This window comes from Psammomys obesus, unplaced genomic scaffold (genome assembly GCF_907164565.1).
Source record: "Psammomys obesus unplaced genomic scaffold, mPsaObe1.curated_primary_1811, whole genome shotgun sequence".
NCBI lineage: Eukaryota > Metazoa > Chordata > Mammalia > Rodentia > Muridae > Psammomys > Psammomys obesus.
Genome location: NW_026590891.1, coordinates 20,875 through 39,272, shown reverse-complemented (window position 1 = coordinate 39,272; position 18,398 = coordinate 20,875). Strand labels below are relative to the sequence as shown.

At 38.6% G+C, this 18,398-nt stretch overlaps 1 protein-coding gene across 1 annotated transcript in view; it reads right to left on the bottom strand.

Annotated features, from left to right (window-relative positions):
- Nucleotides 1-1,155: 1,155 nt before the first annotated feature.
- LOC129678488 (rap guanine nucleotide exchange factor 6-like) overlaps nucleotides 1,156-18,398 on the bottom strand; it is a gene marked incomplete at both ends in the record, with an annotated part of 33,723 nt that continues 16,480 nt past the window's right edge. The window contains 3 exon segments of the mRNA XM_055609288.1: nucleotides 1,156-1,344; nucleotides 7,714-7,934; nucleotides 14,704-14,827. Coding sequence (XP_055465263.1) covers nucleotides 1,156-1,344; nucleotides 7,714-7,934; nucleotides 14,704-14,827 — 534 coding nt within the window.

Sequence of the window (18,398 nt, the reverse complement as noted above, 5' to 3'; positions counted from 1 at the left end):
CAACAAGAGAATATAGATACTCAAGGAGGCCAGAGGCATCTGATCCTCTGGAACTCATGTTACAGGCAGTTGTAAGCCACCTGATGTGTGTTCTGGGAATCTAACTTGGGTTCTCATGAAAACAGTATACTTCGTAACTGCTGAGCCATCTCTTTAGCCTTCTACATTTATTGTCTTATTACTTATTTATTATGTATACAATATTCTGTCTGTATGTACAACTTCAGACCAGAAGAGGGCACCAGATCTCATTATAGATGGTTAGGAGCCACTATGTGGTTGCTGGGAATTGAACTAAGGATCTCTGGAAGAGAAGACGGTGCTCTTAACCTCTAAGCTATCTTTCAAGAACCCTACATTTATTTTTAATTAATATTTTTTCTTAAAAATTTTTTATGTATGAGTGATTTGACTGCACGTATGCCTTAATACCACATGTATAGTGTGTCCACGGAGGCCAGGAACAGATGTTGGATCCTTTGGAACTAGAGTATTAGACAGTTGAAAGCTGACATGCGGGTACAGGGAATCAAACCCAGACCCTCTGGAAGAGCAGCCAGTGCTCTTAATTACTGAACCATCACTCTAGTCCCATACTCTTGCATACTTCATATGTTCTTTTCTCTTAGTAAGGTCTTCAGAAGGGGACATTAATGAAAAAGTAGTGTATATGTGTTTTTCAAAAACACAATTTGATTTTCATAGCTTTTGGAGGTTTGTGTCTGCAGGAAGTATTTGAACGCAGAATGATTTAGCCTGATGTATTACCTAAGATTTAGTGTAGTTTATTCAAGATGTACAGTTGTATAAAATTTCTGTTGATAAAATAGATTTTATTAATATAGAAATCCCACCACTAGTATTTAAAACATGCCGTTGTCAAATACCTCGATGCAAAATGAAACCGTTTTTCGTTTTGTTTTGTTGAGACAGAGTTTCTCTGTGTACCCCTGGCCGTCCTGGACTCGCTTTGTAGACCTGGCTGGACTCAAAACTCAAGATCTGCCTGTCTCTGCCACCTGGAGTGCTGGCATGTGCCACCATGACCAGCATGGAACCATTTTGACTCATGATGCAATTATCATATTCTTCTAAGCACATAGCTAATCATCTGTCATTAGCTTTGGAAATGTATTTAGGGATATAAGCACTCACTCAGCACAAGGTCTTTGGCTTGTCCTTTCTTCCTGATGGGGTGCAAGTTAACTGCTGGCACCTGAAGCACCTGGCTCACTCTATGTGGCTGATGAAGGTGGACTTTAGCTGCTTGGCCAACTGACCTCAAAGGTACAGGAGACATTTCAGATGACTTGGTTGATCTTTTTTCAGTTAAGCTCTTTGTCACTACAAGGTGAGAGAGAAGCGTCAGGCAACTGCAAAGGCAAGACTATTAGCATCAATAAGTAGTTGTTTATCTATTAAAAAAAATTGAAGACCCATTTTTATAAAAGAAATTTAAGCATAAAATATCTCTCTGAAGCTGCTATAGAATAAGCTGTTTGCTTCCTAAGTTTTTGAATCCATTACCAATCTCCGGAGGCCAAGTTCACACTCTCTCATCAGATAGACTGAAACATTCTAACTGGAACAACTCTGGCATGCCATTCTCCAGATGACAGCAGAACACATGGAAATCTAACTTACTACCTTCCTTCTCTATATGGCCCTCAGACCTCACAACTTTCCCTGCTCTCAGGAAAAAAGCTCTAGCAAGGCCTGTAGAGCCATAATGATCAACTTGCCTCCACCATTTATTTTTCCACTCTTAAAGGCCATAATCTTGAGATTTCTATCAAGTAAGCCGTTGCCTTGGTTGGCTCACTTTATAGCACTTGCTTCTTGCACCTTTCAGATCTACTTTCTCATAAACTCACGGAGCCTTCTAATACTGTACATTCTGCAATGACTATATTTGAACCCCAATTAGAGGGTATAGGAAAAAAAAAAAGCTGCTTTTATCACCTAAAATCAATATTGTGGTACAAAGCAAAAAAATTCCTCCTCACCTAGTCCTTTCAATCCTTGGTTAATTATTCAGGATGGTTTCACAAACAGGCTTCAAACACCACGATAAAGACAACAGAGAGATGTTTACCTGTGCCTGCACAGATGTAAATAGGTAGCGTATATGCTTTCACTGTGAATGCCTGAAAAGCATTTCAACTGATAACAAGAGACAGGGGGCATCTAGAAAGCTAAAAAGAGGTATTTGTGGGGAATAATATGACATGGCTTATCAACTAATTGAATTCAAGACGTTACCACATTTTGGTTAGAAATACGAAACAGCCCCTCCTGCCCCCCCGCCCTTGAGACAAGGTTTCTCTGTGTAGCCTTGGCTGCCCTGGACTCATTCTGTAGACTAGGCTGGCCTCAAACTCACAGAGATCTGTCTGCCTCTGCCTCTGTGAGTGCTGGAATTACAGGCATGTCCTACCATGCCTGGCCATTTCCCCTCTTTTTAAACTACTTTCATATTTATTTTTTTAGAGGTCTCACTACATCGTGCAGGCTGGCCTCAAATGTAGCTCAGTGGTTCTCAACTTTCCTAATGCTGCCACTCTTTAGTACAGCTTCTCATGCTGTGGGAAGCCCCAACCATAAAATTATTCTGTTGCTGTTTCATAACTGTAACTTTGTTGTTGTTATAATTGTAATGTAAATATCTGACATGGACCTCTGTGAAAGGGTCCTTTGACCCGCAAAGGGGTTGTAACCCACAAGCTGAGAACAGCTGATACAGCATAACACTGGTTTTTAAATTCATGATGCTTCTGTCTCAGTATCTCATGTGCTGGAATTATAGGCAGACACCACAGTAACAAACTCCTTGAAAAAAAAAACATATATATACACACATATATACATCTCTCTCTATCAATTATCTATCTATCTATCTATCTATCTATCTATCTATCTATCTATCTATCTATCTATCTATCTATCATTGAATGACACATGCTGAGAGAAAGGACAGGCTCAAGTCCTAAACCAGGAGGATACTGCAGAGAGGAACCATCCCTGGGGATGGCTAATCACCTCATAGCTCTGGTCAATGAATATATATAAGCACATTTCTTGACTTTTGTTTCACTTTATCTATACATTAAATACTGCTTCAGATAAGCACTTTCTTCTTTCCTCAGTTCTAGACCTAACTGTAAATAAACCCATCTCTCCTTATCAATCCCTCTTAGAAAAATGGAGAACACTGAACCCAAGGTTCTGATTCCATCTTAGAAAAATGGAGAACACTGAACCCAAGGTTCTGATTCCATCACCACTTCTGGCAATAAATCAATTTTTGACATCACTGACATCTTAACTACTACAGTTTGGGGAAAAACAAGCACTGAAGCTGTTCCAACAAGAGTTGATAGGAAATTACTCAACCTGAGATGTTAGCAACAATGCATTATAACACCTGAAACATTAGAAAAACAATTATGCATAAGAAATCATACAAAAATAAGGCCAATGAAAGGAATAGTTGTTCAGACATATTTCCAAGGCTAGTTTAGTTTGGTTTTGCTCATTTCAAAATAATAGCAAGTATCACACAACATGGTTTAATGTAATGAACAATGACAGACACACTCAGCGAAAGTACAGGAAGAAGGGACAGACACAGAGGTGCACGGTGTGTAAAAATAAACAGCTGTTGAATCAGACAAACCACTGTATAAGAACTACAGAGTTGGGCTGGAGAGATGGCTCAGAGGTTAAGGGCACTGCCTGCTCTTCCAGAGGTCCTGAGTTCAATTCCCAGCAACCACATGGTGGCTCACAACCATCTGTAAGAAGATCTAGTGTCTTCTTCTGGTGTGCAAGTGTATATGCAGATAGAACATTGTATACATAATAAGCTTTAACACTCAGACCTTTGTCTCCTATCACTTTCACGTGGCTAACATTACTCTTGACAAGCCATATGTAGTAAGGGTTCCCCAGATTCCCTCCAGATCTATAAACATCTGTTTATTTTTTAAAATGTCTATAGTTAATACTGCTTTAAAAAATATTTTAGGCATGTGGATATCCTCAAGTACTTGAATGTGGCATGGGCCTCTAGGCTTGTACAGCCTGGCCGTTCCCAGCACTGCAAAAGCTTCTGTCCCACAGTGGATTTTGCAGTGGCCTAAAGTGTTTACTGCACATTCCTGCTGAGGAGCTGCAGAGCTCTAGAAGTTCAGGGCCTAGAATTCCCTTGGGTCAGTTTGAGCGCTCAGCCTGTCTGCAGTGGAGCTGAGAACACTCCCTTGCCTGTAGTGGCATGCCGAGGGCCACTGCTTTCCTGAGAGCTCCTAATAAAAGCAACTGCGTGCATGTTGCATGAGCAGGGTCCAAAAAAAAAAATCAAGTACCTTCCTTACACATATGTCTATATACTGCACATGTGTGTTTGTGTGTGAGAGGCCAAAACCAGAAGAGGGCACTGGATCCCCTGGGACTGGAGTTAAAAATAGCAGTCAGTGGTTATATGCTGGGAACCCAGGTCCTCAGAAGAGCAGCAAGTACCTTTAACCACTGAGCTACCTCTCTAGTTTCCAGTTATTTTGGAGATGGGGTCATAATTTCAGGCCGCAAAGGCAGGCCTAACAAAATTCAGCTACGTAGCTGACACTGACCTTTGAATTTTTGATCCTCCTGACTCTACCACACCATTCTTGGCTATATATGGTACTGGGGATAGGACCCAGCGTTCATATGTGCTGGACAAGCACCTTGAAAACCAAACTACACTACACCCTCAGCCCAAAGATGTACTACTTTCAGCAATAAAACTCTCTCTAATATACATTAAAAAGGCCATATAATGTTCATTTCACGCATACTCAGATTTGAGTTTCTTTCACTATATTAAGAGCTGAAACATCACTGTAGAAATACCTTTTAGGTGCATTATCTATTACTACACGAATTCAACATTAGATACTACGGAGATGGTTGTTAGAAATGACAATTTTTAAATTTTGAGGCAGGGTCTTGATATATAGCCCAGGCTGGTCTTGAGCTTGTAATCTTCCCACTGGAGCCTCTAGGGTGCTAGAATTTGCATTTTTGTTTTCTTTCTTCTAAATTTAAAAAAAAAAAAAAAGAAAGAAAGAAAAAACAGGGCTTCTTTGTTTTAGTCCTGGCTGTCCTAGAACTCACTCTGTAGACCAGGCCAACCTTGAACTTAAGAGAGCTGCCTGCCTCTGCCTCCTGAGTGCTGGGATTAAAGGTGTGTGCCACTACCACCTGGCATCTTCTAAAATGTCTAAAAAATACTTTGAGATAGAGCCATGAGGCAGAAGCAGGTGGATCACTGTGAGTGAGTTCCAGCTCAGCTGCTTCCAAAACATAACACAGCTAGAGCTACACAGTGGGGTTTTGTTATGTTGTACAGTCTGTTCTCCCACTTCTGTGCTCAAGTGAGCCTCCTGCCTTTTGGACTACAGAGCGTGTCACTACATTAAGCTAACGATGTCTACAGAGCACGTATTAAGGGTGTTGCTGCCATATGGGACACTCTCAATTCTTACTGTTTTATTAATTTTCTTAAAATCAAAGACTTCCTAAAAAATTAGAAGAGATAAAACATATTCCAACATAATCCTAACTCTGGCCAAAGTTTCAGGGTTTTTTCTTTTTTATTTAAATTTTTTTTTTTAAAGTCAGAGTTTCACTGTGTAGTCTTGGCTACCCTGAAACCTACTATGTTGCCTAGATGGGCCTGGAACTCCCAGAATCTGCCAGTCTCTGCCTTCTGAATGATGGGATCAAAGGTATGAAACATCACAGCTAACATTTTTACATTTTTGAGAACAGGTGAGAATGAAACTTGGCTCAGTGGTAACAAATGAGATTCAAACTCTGCCTCCACCCATTAGTGTCAGTGCAAGCACATGCCATTGTTTTTCTTCAGTAGAAGCATTCAATATATATATATATTTTTGATAATAGCCCCCCAAGGTCTGAATTATGTAGCCCAGGCTGGCCATGAACATACTATCCTCTTGCCTCTGTCTCTCAAGTTCTGATAATATCAGAGTGCACCTATGAGGGCTAGAGTTATTTATTTATTTATAAAGATTTGTTTATTTATTTTATGAACACTCTACCTGCATGTATACCTGCATTCCAGAAGAAGATATCATACCACATTATAGACAGTTGTGAGCCACCATATGGTTGCTGGGAATTGACCTCCGGAAGAGCTGAAGTGCTCTTTACCTCGGAGCCATCGCTCCTGTCCTACTAAAGTTATTTTTTAAGTTTAAATTACTGTGCTTAAGAGATCTACAAAACACAACTGCCTCTAACCTGTAAGCCCCACTTGCCCAAGGACAGGTACCTTTCTGGAATGCTGGGGGCTGTTGTTCATGTGAGATAACAAACCATGTGTTTTTGCTTCTATAAACAAGGTTGTTTGTCCCAACTGCACAAAAAGTGCTTGCTCACATAGAGGTGGGAGCTACCTTGGTAGAAAGTACAAGGCGAGTCTAGAACAGCCAAGGCTACAGAGAAACCCTGTCTCAAAAACCAAACCAAAACCAAAACCAAAACAACAACAACAAAAGATAGCACTGGCCAGGGGATGCTTGGGGGCACAGGACATACGAAGCAGAGCAGCAGTGGGCAGAGTGGACTGTGGGAGGCATCGGCAGGAAGAAGAAAATCTCTTTCACAGTGTCATGATATGACTACTTTTTCATGTATCTTACTGGTAAATCACTGCTGGTGTTTTTTTTTTTTTTCTTTTTTTCTTTTTAAAATTTCTTTATTTTATGTATACAAGTGTTCTCTCTGCATTTACACCTGCCAGAAGAGGGAATCAGTTCACATTATAGATGGTTGTAAGCCACCATGTGGTTGCCGGTAATTGAACTTATAACCTTTGGAAGAGCAGACAGTGCTCTTAACCACTGAGCCATCTCTCCAGCCCCCCGCTGCTGGTGTTTTAACGAAAATACCTAAGCTTTCTAGTTGGTAACTGATTGTGCCTAGTGCCGTTGTCACTTTTCACATAGAGACAAGGGCAACCATGTTCTCAAATAGTATTTTCTATAATGTTCCAATTAAAAACAATATTCCTATTTTATGTGTATGGGTGTTTTGTCTGCATGTATGTTTGTGCACCATGTATTGGTAAGTATTTGCCCATGGGGTCTAGAAGAGGATCTTCTGGAATTGGTGTTTCAGTTAGTTGTGAGGTATCATATGGGCATTGGACACTGAACTCAGGTCCTGTGAGAACTGCAGCACTCTTAACAGCTGAGCTAGCTCTCTAGTGACTGTGTACCCTCTCCCCATTAAAAAAAAAAAAGAAAAAAAAAAGAAAAAAAAAAGAAAAAAAAAGTATTAATGCACCCATTTCTTTTTTTTTGGTGAGACAGGATTTCTCTGTGTAGTTCCGACTATCCTGGAACTCACTCTGTAGACCAGGCTGGCCTCAAACTCAGAGATCCGCTTAACTCCGCCACCCAAGTGTGCTACCACCAATGCTCTAATTTTAAAAACCTAATTATAAAGCCTTTAAAAAAAGAATGGTTCTTCCTCTTCCTTCCTACAGAGTCCTATAAGGGCTGGATGGGACTCCGCATCTCATTAACAGACCAGGCTGCTGGAATATAGCAGTCATCTTTTGCAAATGAAATTAGCATTAATTCTGAAGAACAAAATTTCTACTTCGCTGTGCTCACCAGTGTGATGCAAAGGAAAACTACTCACAGGTACCATATGCAGGCTCCCACTGCACTGACATCATCTGGAACTTTTCCTCATCTGTGTCTATGTCCAGACTAGAAAGATACTGTTTCACTTTCCTTGCCATTTGGGCATCTTCATACAGCTTCTTGGCGTTCAACAGTGAGCTGCGTCGTGCTCTTTTCTTATGAGCACCTCCCTGAACGTCCAGCATGTTTGAATTTGTGCTGCCTTGACTTAATGACCTGTAAGAAGACAGAAACTGCAATGAGAGCCTGTAAAGATGAGAATTAAGCATGAAAGAATGAAGATTCAAAGATTTTTTTTTCTGTTAATGCTATTGCATGCTGATGTAAATGAGTTAAAAGATGAAGAGCATTAATGCAAAGTAATTTGGCACAGATGGCAATGTTCTCAACTAAGAACAAGATCTGGAACAACACTGGATTCAAAAGAGTAAGATACCATTTCCTCCCTGAGTAACTTACCCCACTTCATCTGTGTGTGCCTATGTAACCCATGGAGCAACTGTGCCAACAAAAGCTTTCCTCTTGTCCTTTTAGACCATCCACACTCTAAGATGTGGTTAATTTGTCCTCAGTCCTTCAGAAAGGGCAAACAAAGCAGCTTTGCTACTTGAACTGCTTACAATATGCTTTTAAAGCACCATTCTGTGACAGCAGGGTCACTTTAAACATAGTGACCAATTTTACCAGTAACCATATTTTGACCAAAAAATTAAAACAGAACCAAGATAATATTTGAAAGTAATATCTCAATCCAGCATAGTCAAAGATCTGAAAAGCAGTAAAGAAAATTGCTCCTGTCTCTGCAGGTACAATGCGGTCAGACATTACTTGTGTTGCTGAGATTCTGCCTTTGCAATACTGAACATGACTGAACTTCAAATTGGGTCTTAGAAATAAGTACTATCCAAATAAGCTACAACTTCATCCAACTCTACCTTTTCTGTCAAGCCTGCTTATATGAGGCACATCTAGAACCAACAAAAGATAGCAACTGCAATGAGGCTGGTCCTGTCTAACAAGCTAGCAAATTCAGTGCTTGTTTATTACTGTGCATGTGCTGAGGTGGATATACGCTACAGCAAGTCTGTGAAGGTCTGAGGAATGGTTCTCTCCTCCTACCTTTACATGGACTGTAGGTATCACTCATGAGTTCAGGTTTGCATGGCTCAAATAATCTGTATTATTAAAGTAAGAGTCTCTATTTTCAATTTTAGCATCATATTTACATAAAATATAAAACACAGACCATAAACGTGCAACTTGTTCTTCAATGCTCACATACCTGACTTAAAATAGACACCAAATCTTAATTTCATTGTAAATCATATACAGAACTGAAAAATTGTTAATAGTACTTTTCTGTCACATTTTAAAGACATTTGAAGGTTCCCAGGGGAGGGGAAGAATGGAGGCAAAGTACAGTAACACATGCGTGAAAATGTCATAAAGAAACCTATTATAATGTATGTTGTTGAGATAAAAAAAAAGCCAAACCAAACCAATTCTAAAAAAGAGGAAGGAAATAGATAGTTATGCCTTACACTTGATGGCAACTAATTCTCTATATATATACACATATAAAATCATTTATTTCTTTACTTATTTCTTTCTCTTTCTCTCTCTTTTTTCTCTCTCTTTTTTCTCTCTTTCTTTCTTTCTTTCTTTCTTTCTTTCTTTCTTTCTTTCTTTCTTTCTTTCTTTCTTTCTTTCTTTCTTTCTTTCTTTCTTTCTTTCTTTCTTTCTTTCTTTCTTTCTTTCTTTCTTCTTCAAGACAAGGTTTCTCTGTGTAGCTCTGGCTGTCCTTGAACACAGATCTGACTGCCCCTGCCTCCAGAGTGTTGGGATTAAAGGTGTGTGCTACCACCTCCTGCCATATTGACAGCACATTTTAGTTGCAGGTCAGGCAGAAATGATGATGTGGCTATGAGTGACACATGGAAAAGACCACAAAATTTGCAGAATGGGTTGGAAGAAAAATCTTTCAACCAGTGAATTACCCTTTAATCTTTAAGAAGCACTTGAGTAAAGAGAGTGAAGCCTGAAAATTTTGGTAAATATCCAACAATGTAAAGGGGAGAGAGACTAATTCTGTGCTGAGCCAGGCTACACACCCAAAGGGTGAGCTTTGCCTTCTTTTATGGTTTATCTTTAAGTGATGGATGACCATGATACCAGTGGTACAGAGGGTAGTACTGTGCATACTACATACGAGTAGGGGCAAGGGGCAGGCACTAGTGATTCTAAAAGTGACCTGGAAGATTGAAATTCTGAACATGAAGTTCTAGAAAAGATCTAAACCAATTTACTTTCCTTATATTTTCCTTTTAATGAATGTACAAGGATGTTTATGTGAGGAAAATGTAAAGCTAAGTCCAGACCCATGAGAAGCATTTCAGTGAGCTCAGACAAACAAGGCACTGCACTGGCTTTTCTTGGTACACAAGACAACACATCTTACAATGTGGCGACTATTATCATTGTGTGAGTATGCATGTGTGTGCTTCAGTGCATCTGTGAAGGCCACAGGACAGCTGTGTGAAATTGGTTCTCTCATACCTTCTGTGGATTCCAGGTACTGAACCAACAGTGAAACGAAGCCTTAACATTGAGAAGCAAATTTCAATGCTAGTATTTAATAATTTTATCTTAGTTGTTATCCAAAATAAAAAAAAGCCAGCTTGTAAACAAACCTAGGATAACAAAGGTCCAATGCATGAGACTGACAGATGACAATAAAGCATCTTCTGAACTACTTCCAAAGCATCAACTACTGATGTGAAAAAACAAAAAACAAAAACAAACAAACAAAAAACCCCCAAACACCTGCTATCTGCAAGCCCCAAATGCTACAGACCCAACACCCCAGCTGAACAGTGGCTAAGTAGCTCAGTCACTACATCATCATAAGATGTCCTGCTGAAGTAGTAATGCCATCAATTTCTACTTCCAGTAAGAAGAACCAGCAAAGACCAAGACACAAATATATGACATAGAAGAAAACACATGAGGCACACACCAGAGGAAGAAAGTCAAGTTCACCAAATGAAAAACAAGACCACAAATAAGACTCAAAGACAGGGCTCAAAAAATTCTTACATGTAGCATAAGTATCTAACCTCACAGTCCATTTGTTTTAAACATCAAAATTCTATGTATGCAATTCTATGCACCTATAGTACTAACTCTTTCCTCATTTAAAATGAAAGGTCTAGGGAAATACTGTACAAGATCTTTAACTGTTGGTGGCTCTAAACAGATGGCTAGCAAGGCAGAATTAAGAGACCAGAACCTTCTTTAACCAAAAAAGGCTGGGCAGCTGAGAACCTTTAGAGAGACATAGGAATCTTTTTATATAAAGGTGGTAGAAATTTAAAGTAAATTTCAATCTATGCTTTGAGTTTCAGGCATTCAGTGGATCTGATAGAGGATGAAAAAAATCTATTCACATTTACAGTACAGACTGAATAAAGATGCCTCTGCAAAACTAATGAAAATGCAACCCTTATAAACAGATCTTTTATAGTTTAACATGTTTACTTTCATAAAATATGGCATTGAATTAGAGAAAGTGTTGTCAGCTTTTAAAGCTGACCATTTAGGTTTGGACACACCATTAGTGGCTATGTAAGACTGGGCAAGTTACCTTTCCCATCTGCACCACAGGCATAACAGATCTGTTCATAGGGCAATGGGAGACTTTAAAAGGTTATTCATTTAGAGAGCTTGCAGCAATGTAGAGCACACAGGAAGTATGCAGCAAATATTCATTATCATCATCTACATCTCACAAATCTGTTAAGTTTAAATCTAAAAAGTAATTATAGAATTATAATTATAATTATAATTATAGTAATTATAGAATGTCAATAATGGAAAAAGAAAACAAAGGAAACCAAAACCAACAAAATGCTAGTTCCATCACTATTGTCACCTTGTTAGCAAAAGGCATTTGCCAGAATGTAGGCTGACGGAGTTAATAGAAGGCATGCTATCTGATTTGCGTGCATTAATGGAAAGGATGTAGCACATGTTAAGAGTTGCACAACTTTCATTCCAGTTGCACATTTCCCCACTTACCCCAGACTCCGCCACCTCTTCTTCCTGTAAGCAAGAGCCACAAACATTGAAGCATGTGTTTGAATAGGAAAGCACAGAAAAAAGACAACAGATGAGAGTCAGAGAATTTATGCAGACAGAATAGAACAGAAAAATTTACCAGGAAAAAAAAAATTATAGCTTAACAGTAAAAAATGGCTTTAATGAAATGAAGAAATGGGTAGGGCACAATGAGTCCTGAAGGGCAAACTCCTCTACAACATCTACTTTAGAACATGTTTTAGATCAACTGTATTTCTATTAACTCAACCACCCATTAGTTGGTTTTTGTTTGTTTGTTTTCAAGACAAGGTTTCCCTGTGTAGCCCTGGTTGTCCTGGAACTCACTCTGTACACTAGACTGGCCTTGAACTCAGAAATCTGCCTACCTCTGCCTTTCCACTGCTGGGATCAAAGGTGTGAACCACCACTACCTGGCATTATAAGTTGATGTTATTAAGCAGCTTAGGGAATGCTATATGTTCATTGCAAACTTTGGTTTTGGAAGTGTAGGGACTGGTCTACCTCCCGGTAGAATGCTCAAAGAACAGAGTTTCTATACACTTTTGGAGCCAACTCATTTAAGTGACACAAAAATTATAACAAACATACAGATATATACATTCATTTTTACGTAGAGAAATTTCTCTGATGAAGCTTTGCAAGAAAAATTGGCTAGCAAATACAATTTAAAATGAAAATAAAAACACATCAAAGCATGGGTGGTGGTGTGTACCTCTTCTATGACTTGGGAGGAGGGATTCCAGGCGAGTCTAGAAATACAATGAGACCCTAATTATTTAAGTATTGGTTGAGAAAACCAAATCAGAACCACCATAAATGTATTTATATCCCCATACACTTTCTATTCAATCCTGGTTATAGCCAGGATTATTAATATTAATCAGTCACTTTTCTTTTTAGTTGCGTGTTTGTGTGCATGTGGGTACACGTGCACATGTGTGTAAGGCAGAGGTAAACCACTGGTGCTATCACTAAGGTGTCATAAACTTTTTTTTTAAAGACAGGATTCTCTTCATTGGCTAGAATGGCTGGCCAGTGAGGTCCAAGGATCTACCTGTGTCTTTCTTTTTCTCCCCAGTGCTGGAATTACAAACACAGCAACAAGCCTGTCTTTTTTTACAAGGATGGTGCTGGGGACTGAACTCAAGTCCTCAAGCTTTCGTTGCAAGCACTTTACTGAGTGAGCTCTCTTGGTCCTCTTGTTAATTCTGAAGTGCAGCTGCCACCCTAGTCATGATCAACTAATTTGACAGGGTAACTAATTTATTATGGCTTCAGGCACTAGAATGAAAACATGCATGAGTGAATGGAGGTTCATAAGACAATAGACAATGGAAGGTCCACTGTTATCAGGACATTCAACATTCAACAAAAACAAAAGCAGACAACAGCCTCCTCCAGGTGTGCTTTGGTCCCTGGTTCTTTTTGGTTTTTGCTTCCACATTTTGGAGAAGTGACATCTCATTACATTACCAAGAGAAAGAAAAGAGATGGGAAGAGATTTGGTACTCCTTTCCCTACTCTGGGAATCTCTAAACTACAGCAGAGAGGAAATCATCTACAAAAGAACACGACTGCTCCACAATGATATAAGTGAAACAAACTCAATCTAACACATACAGATTACAAAGTATCAAGTATTTTTACTTTCTTAGAATGTATGTATTTTAAAATCACAGCAATTGTGTATACGTAAAATTATTTTATTTTTAATGCCTTCTTTGGAGAGGTCCAAAAAGAAAATGTAATGTCTAGTTACATGCTGAAGATTATAAAATTACTGGGAATGGCTTAACAACTTTTTCTATAAACTCTATACATAAATCTATAGTAGCCTTTATAGTACACAAAGGATTAAATTAAAAAATCATTCTCATTTTGGTTGTGGCAGTGTACGCCTTTAGTACCAGCAGTTGGAAGGTTAGAGGAAAGATCATGGATTCTAGACCAGCCTTTGCTACAAAATGAGTCTAAAAGTATTCTCAGATGAAATCAAAAGATAAATCAAACTCTAATCAAGATGAAGCATGGCTAAAAACTCTTTCGGGGAAAGAGTTTACATGCAACCAAACAGCTACAGTGTAACTGTAACTTTTGGAAAAGAAATGTTTTAAAAGAGTGAAGTACCAGTTAGATGTGCTAGGACTTTACTTTCTTTTCTTTTCTCTTTTGGTTTTTCTAGACAGGGTTTCTATGTGTAGCCTTGGCTGTCCTGGACTTGATTTGTACACTAGGCTGGTCTCGAACTCACAGAGATCCACCTGCCTCTGCCTCCCAGAGTGCTGGGATCACAGGTGTGTGCCACCATGCCCAGGCTAGGACTTTAAAGCACTCAGATGATTTCAGGGATCTCACCATTCTTATGTTTGTTTGTTGGTACTTTATATAACAACCACACAGAACTATTTGTTTAGTCAGAAACAGTAATTGGAAAACTAGAGCTTAAGTCTTAACAAGTTACATAGTTACATCCTGGAGGGATGGCCTGGCAGTTAAGAGCATTGACTGCTCTTGCCAGAGGACCTGGATTCAATTCTCAGCACCCACATGGTGACTCACAGCCATCTGTAACTCTAGTTCTAGAGGAACCAATACCCTCTTCTGGACTCTGCAAGCATTGCACGCATGTGATATACACACACACAGGCAGGCAAACATACATAAAATAAAAAACAAAACAAAACAAAACAAAACTGCTTGAGCTTCAATTTCTTCAGATGTAAAGGGAAGCTGAATATTGCTTACCTGTTAGGATTACTGTAATAAAAGACTACTGGAGACTGCTGTGTGCAAAACACTTAGCATGGAGCAGACATCATTATCTCACCACCCTCGATACCACTTTAACAGGATTTCCAAGCCATACCTCTGTCGGAACATCATGGCAGGGTCCATGTTAGCAGAAGTCATTCGAACAATATGACGAATTTCCTTGGCAATCATTCTTAGTTTCTCGAAGTTTACTAAGCCATCTACTTTGGAGTCATTTCCTATGAAACACAATTTTTAAACTTCCATAATTACAATTTTATCTCCAAGTAGCAGAAGTCCAGTTATTACTCCTAAGTACAAATAGGTTTTTCTTTATCAAAGCGTCCCTCTTCCTCACTTTTCAAAAAACTTGATAAATTCATAGACAACTCAGCCTTGATCCCAGGAAATGAATTTCTGAGAAGAGCTCTGTTTCCCCTGGGAATAAGTCTGAATACAGAAAGTGACTGACTTTCCTTGGCTGTTAAAAACAGGTACACACACAGATTACACAGCACATGGTCCCCTATCGGACATGGTTTGCTGTTTTGGAAGGAAGGTACAGCATCTGAAAACTTAGGCTAGCCAGGTGACAAGGGCACTGCTGGGCCTACCTACTGACCAATAATGAATACAGCTTACAGCTTCTTTTGATTTATAATTCTTAAAAATTTTAAAATAAGTAACAACTATTTAAGAAGTAGCAAATATCCTCACAGGAGTAAATAGTGGGAGATTAAATAATACTGGATTTCTTTCTCAAATGGCAAAAATTAAATTAAAATTAGGTAGTTGCACTAAAGCAGGGCACTCTCTGGCCTGGCGCTTTTTCTCTCTCAGAATCTGAATTTGTCACTGTGACTAATCATTAGTATAAAAGTAACTGTTTGTAAGCTTTTATTTTATAACTTTGAAAACTGTCAACTTATTGAAGAGATTAGTTATGAGATCAGATGAAGCCCACTTACAGGTTTACCTAGTCCAAATCATCAGGGGGAAAAAAATCATTGTTCAAAGGTCAGTCTGTCTGACCATGTAGCATTTAACTACACCTTTCTGTAACTGTTAGTGAAATCTAATTTTTCTAACATGAAAGGCCCAGAAGCCAAATTTGAGAGCTATATGGGTCTAGAAAACATCCTTTTCATAGTACATTGGTCACAGGAATAGCTCATGGCTGGAAACAAAACAATGCCAAAACCATGCTCAAGTCAGATCAATGTTGTGAGAGTATGTCAGAAGCCTGAGGGGATCTTTTCTTATGTGATGATGATGATGAAATTCTGAGGCAGGAGGACAAAGCAACTAGGATACTCTGCCTGCTGATGACAATTAGCAAAGGCAGACTGGACAGGGAGCTGAATAGAGTCCTTCTGTGTCCTTATTTTAACTAACTAACTAACTAACTAACTAACTAACTAACTAACTAACTAACTAACTAACTAACTAACTAACTAACTACCTAACCATCCATCCATCCATCCATCCATCCATCCATCCATCTATCTATCTATCTATCTATCTATCTATCTATCTATCTATCTATCTATCTATCTATCTATCTATCTATCTGTTCCAAGACAGGGATTCCCTGTGTAGTCTTGCCTGTTCTGGAACTCACAGAGATCTGCCAGCCTCTGTCTTCTAAGTGCTGGAATCAAAGGCATGAGCCATCACTGCACGGCTCCCTTCTGTGTTTTGAAGTAAGAAGAACAAAAGAAAGTGAAATCTAATGAAAGCTCAATGCGTTCCTTTGGGATTCTGACTATTCTGGGGCTAAGGATGAACCAAATATTAACTGGAATAAGCCTAAAAAAATGAAATAAAATCATTTGGGATTAGTAACAGCCCTAACTGAGCAAGGTTTAATCTTTTTTTGGAATAACAGAATGTCATAAACTTCAGATTTTTAAAATAAATTTCCCACTATTCTGTAATAAATAAACACATAAATAATGTAGACCAAGAGAAAATGAACATGAATGTGACAAGATATAAAGATCCAGAAAAAGATCCTGAGAGGACTCAGACCAGAGTAATCACAGAGAAGCTTTAAAATAACTATGCTAAACATGTTAAAAGATACAAAACAACACTACTAATTTCTTTTTAAAGGTTCACTTATTATGTATACAGTGTTCTGCCTGCATGTACTCCTGTGTGCCAGAAGAGTGCACCAGATCTCATTATAGATGGCTGTGAGCACCGTGTCGGTGCTGGGAATTGAACACAGGACCTCTGGAAGAGCAGCCAGTGCTCTTTAGCTCTGAGCCATCTCTCCAGCCCACAACATTACTATCTTTAACAGAGAATATGAAACGAAACAAACAAAAGAAATAGTAAAACTGAAAAGCAATAAACTAGATTAGGAATTCAGCAACAGTTTAAGTTGATCTAGACACAGCTGAAGAGAAGGACTGGCAATAAGAATGACAATACCCAGAGTATAGGAATGCAACAAGAAAAACACTACAGGAAGAGGTAGGCTACAGAGGAAAATGGGTCAGGTGAGACAAAAGTAAGATCAGGGTCCCAGAACTGATGTCAGAAAAGGACAAATAAAAAAACTAATTATACGGACTGTTCCAATACAGAAGGAAAATATCTATTTCAATATGTCCTATAAATGTAAATCAGAATTAAAATGAAACAAAATTACAAACCTCACACCTTATAAAAGGTAGCAAAACAGAAAAACTTGAGCTAAAGAGAAGTCAAAGGTCACAACTACAGCTATCAGCAGAGTGATAATAGTGGAAAGAAAGAACAGTAAGACTAAGGGTGATATCTTTAGTGACAATGGAAGCCAAAAGACAATGGACGCTACTTAAAAATGCTAAAGAAAAACAACTGCCAATCCAAACTACATTTCTGAAACTGAAGTTTTGGCCTTTCAGATGAAGAAAAATTGAGATCTACATCCCTTAAAGGGAATTAAGGTGTCTGACGCACCAAACAAAATCAAACTCCTAAACAAGTAACCAACAAAGCCCTCAAAACCACTAAGTACCAGCTACGCAGACACTAGAAATATAAGATGAAGTAAACAGCAGCAAGCACAAATAGACACACATGACATTAAGCAGCGATTTTAGTAACCAACAGTAAAACACCGCAGGACTGACAGCTCAATGGGTGAATAAAAACTGGGGGGTGAGAAAACGAAACTTGAGTAGCCCAAGTTTCTCACATGGCCTGAAATAAAGTCACACTAATGAATACTAGCAAATACACTTCCATGCTGTATCCTCTGGTGTAACACTAAAAGAATGGCAAAACAGTATGTCATTACTAAGGGAACAGAATAGGAAAAATACCATCACCACAGAAAAGTTAATGCTCGTAGACTGTAAACAAACTGTAAATGTAAAAGATTTAAAAAAATGCAGGCTTTTTTTTTTATCTAAAAACTTCTACTCATCAAAAAATAACTTTGTAAGAGTAAAAGGACAAATTATTCTACACTAGGGATGTAAAAGAGAACTTTTGTAGGAATATTAAACAAAAAAGGAAACCTAATACAAAATGAGCAAGGAATTCAAACTGGTAACTGACAAGAGTTATAGCATACAGACAATGTTCAGACTCCTTCATAACCCTAGAAACACAAATTATAACCATGTCAAGATAGAAGTACATACTTATTGTAATGTGTAAAAACAAAGAGACTAAATTTAACAGATAATGGTAAGGATGAGTGTGAGACTATCCTCAGTGCTAGAACGACTTCACTTGACACTGCCACACCATTTTTTTTAAGCTTCTACTCAGAATATATTGCACACTCATTAAGAATACACCTGCCTAAAG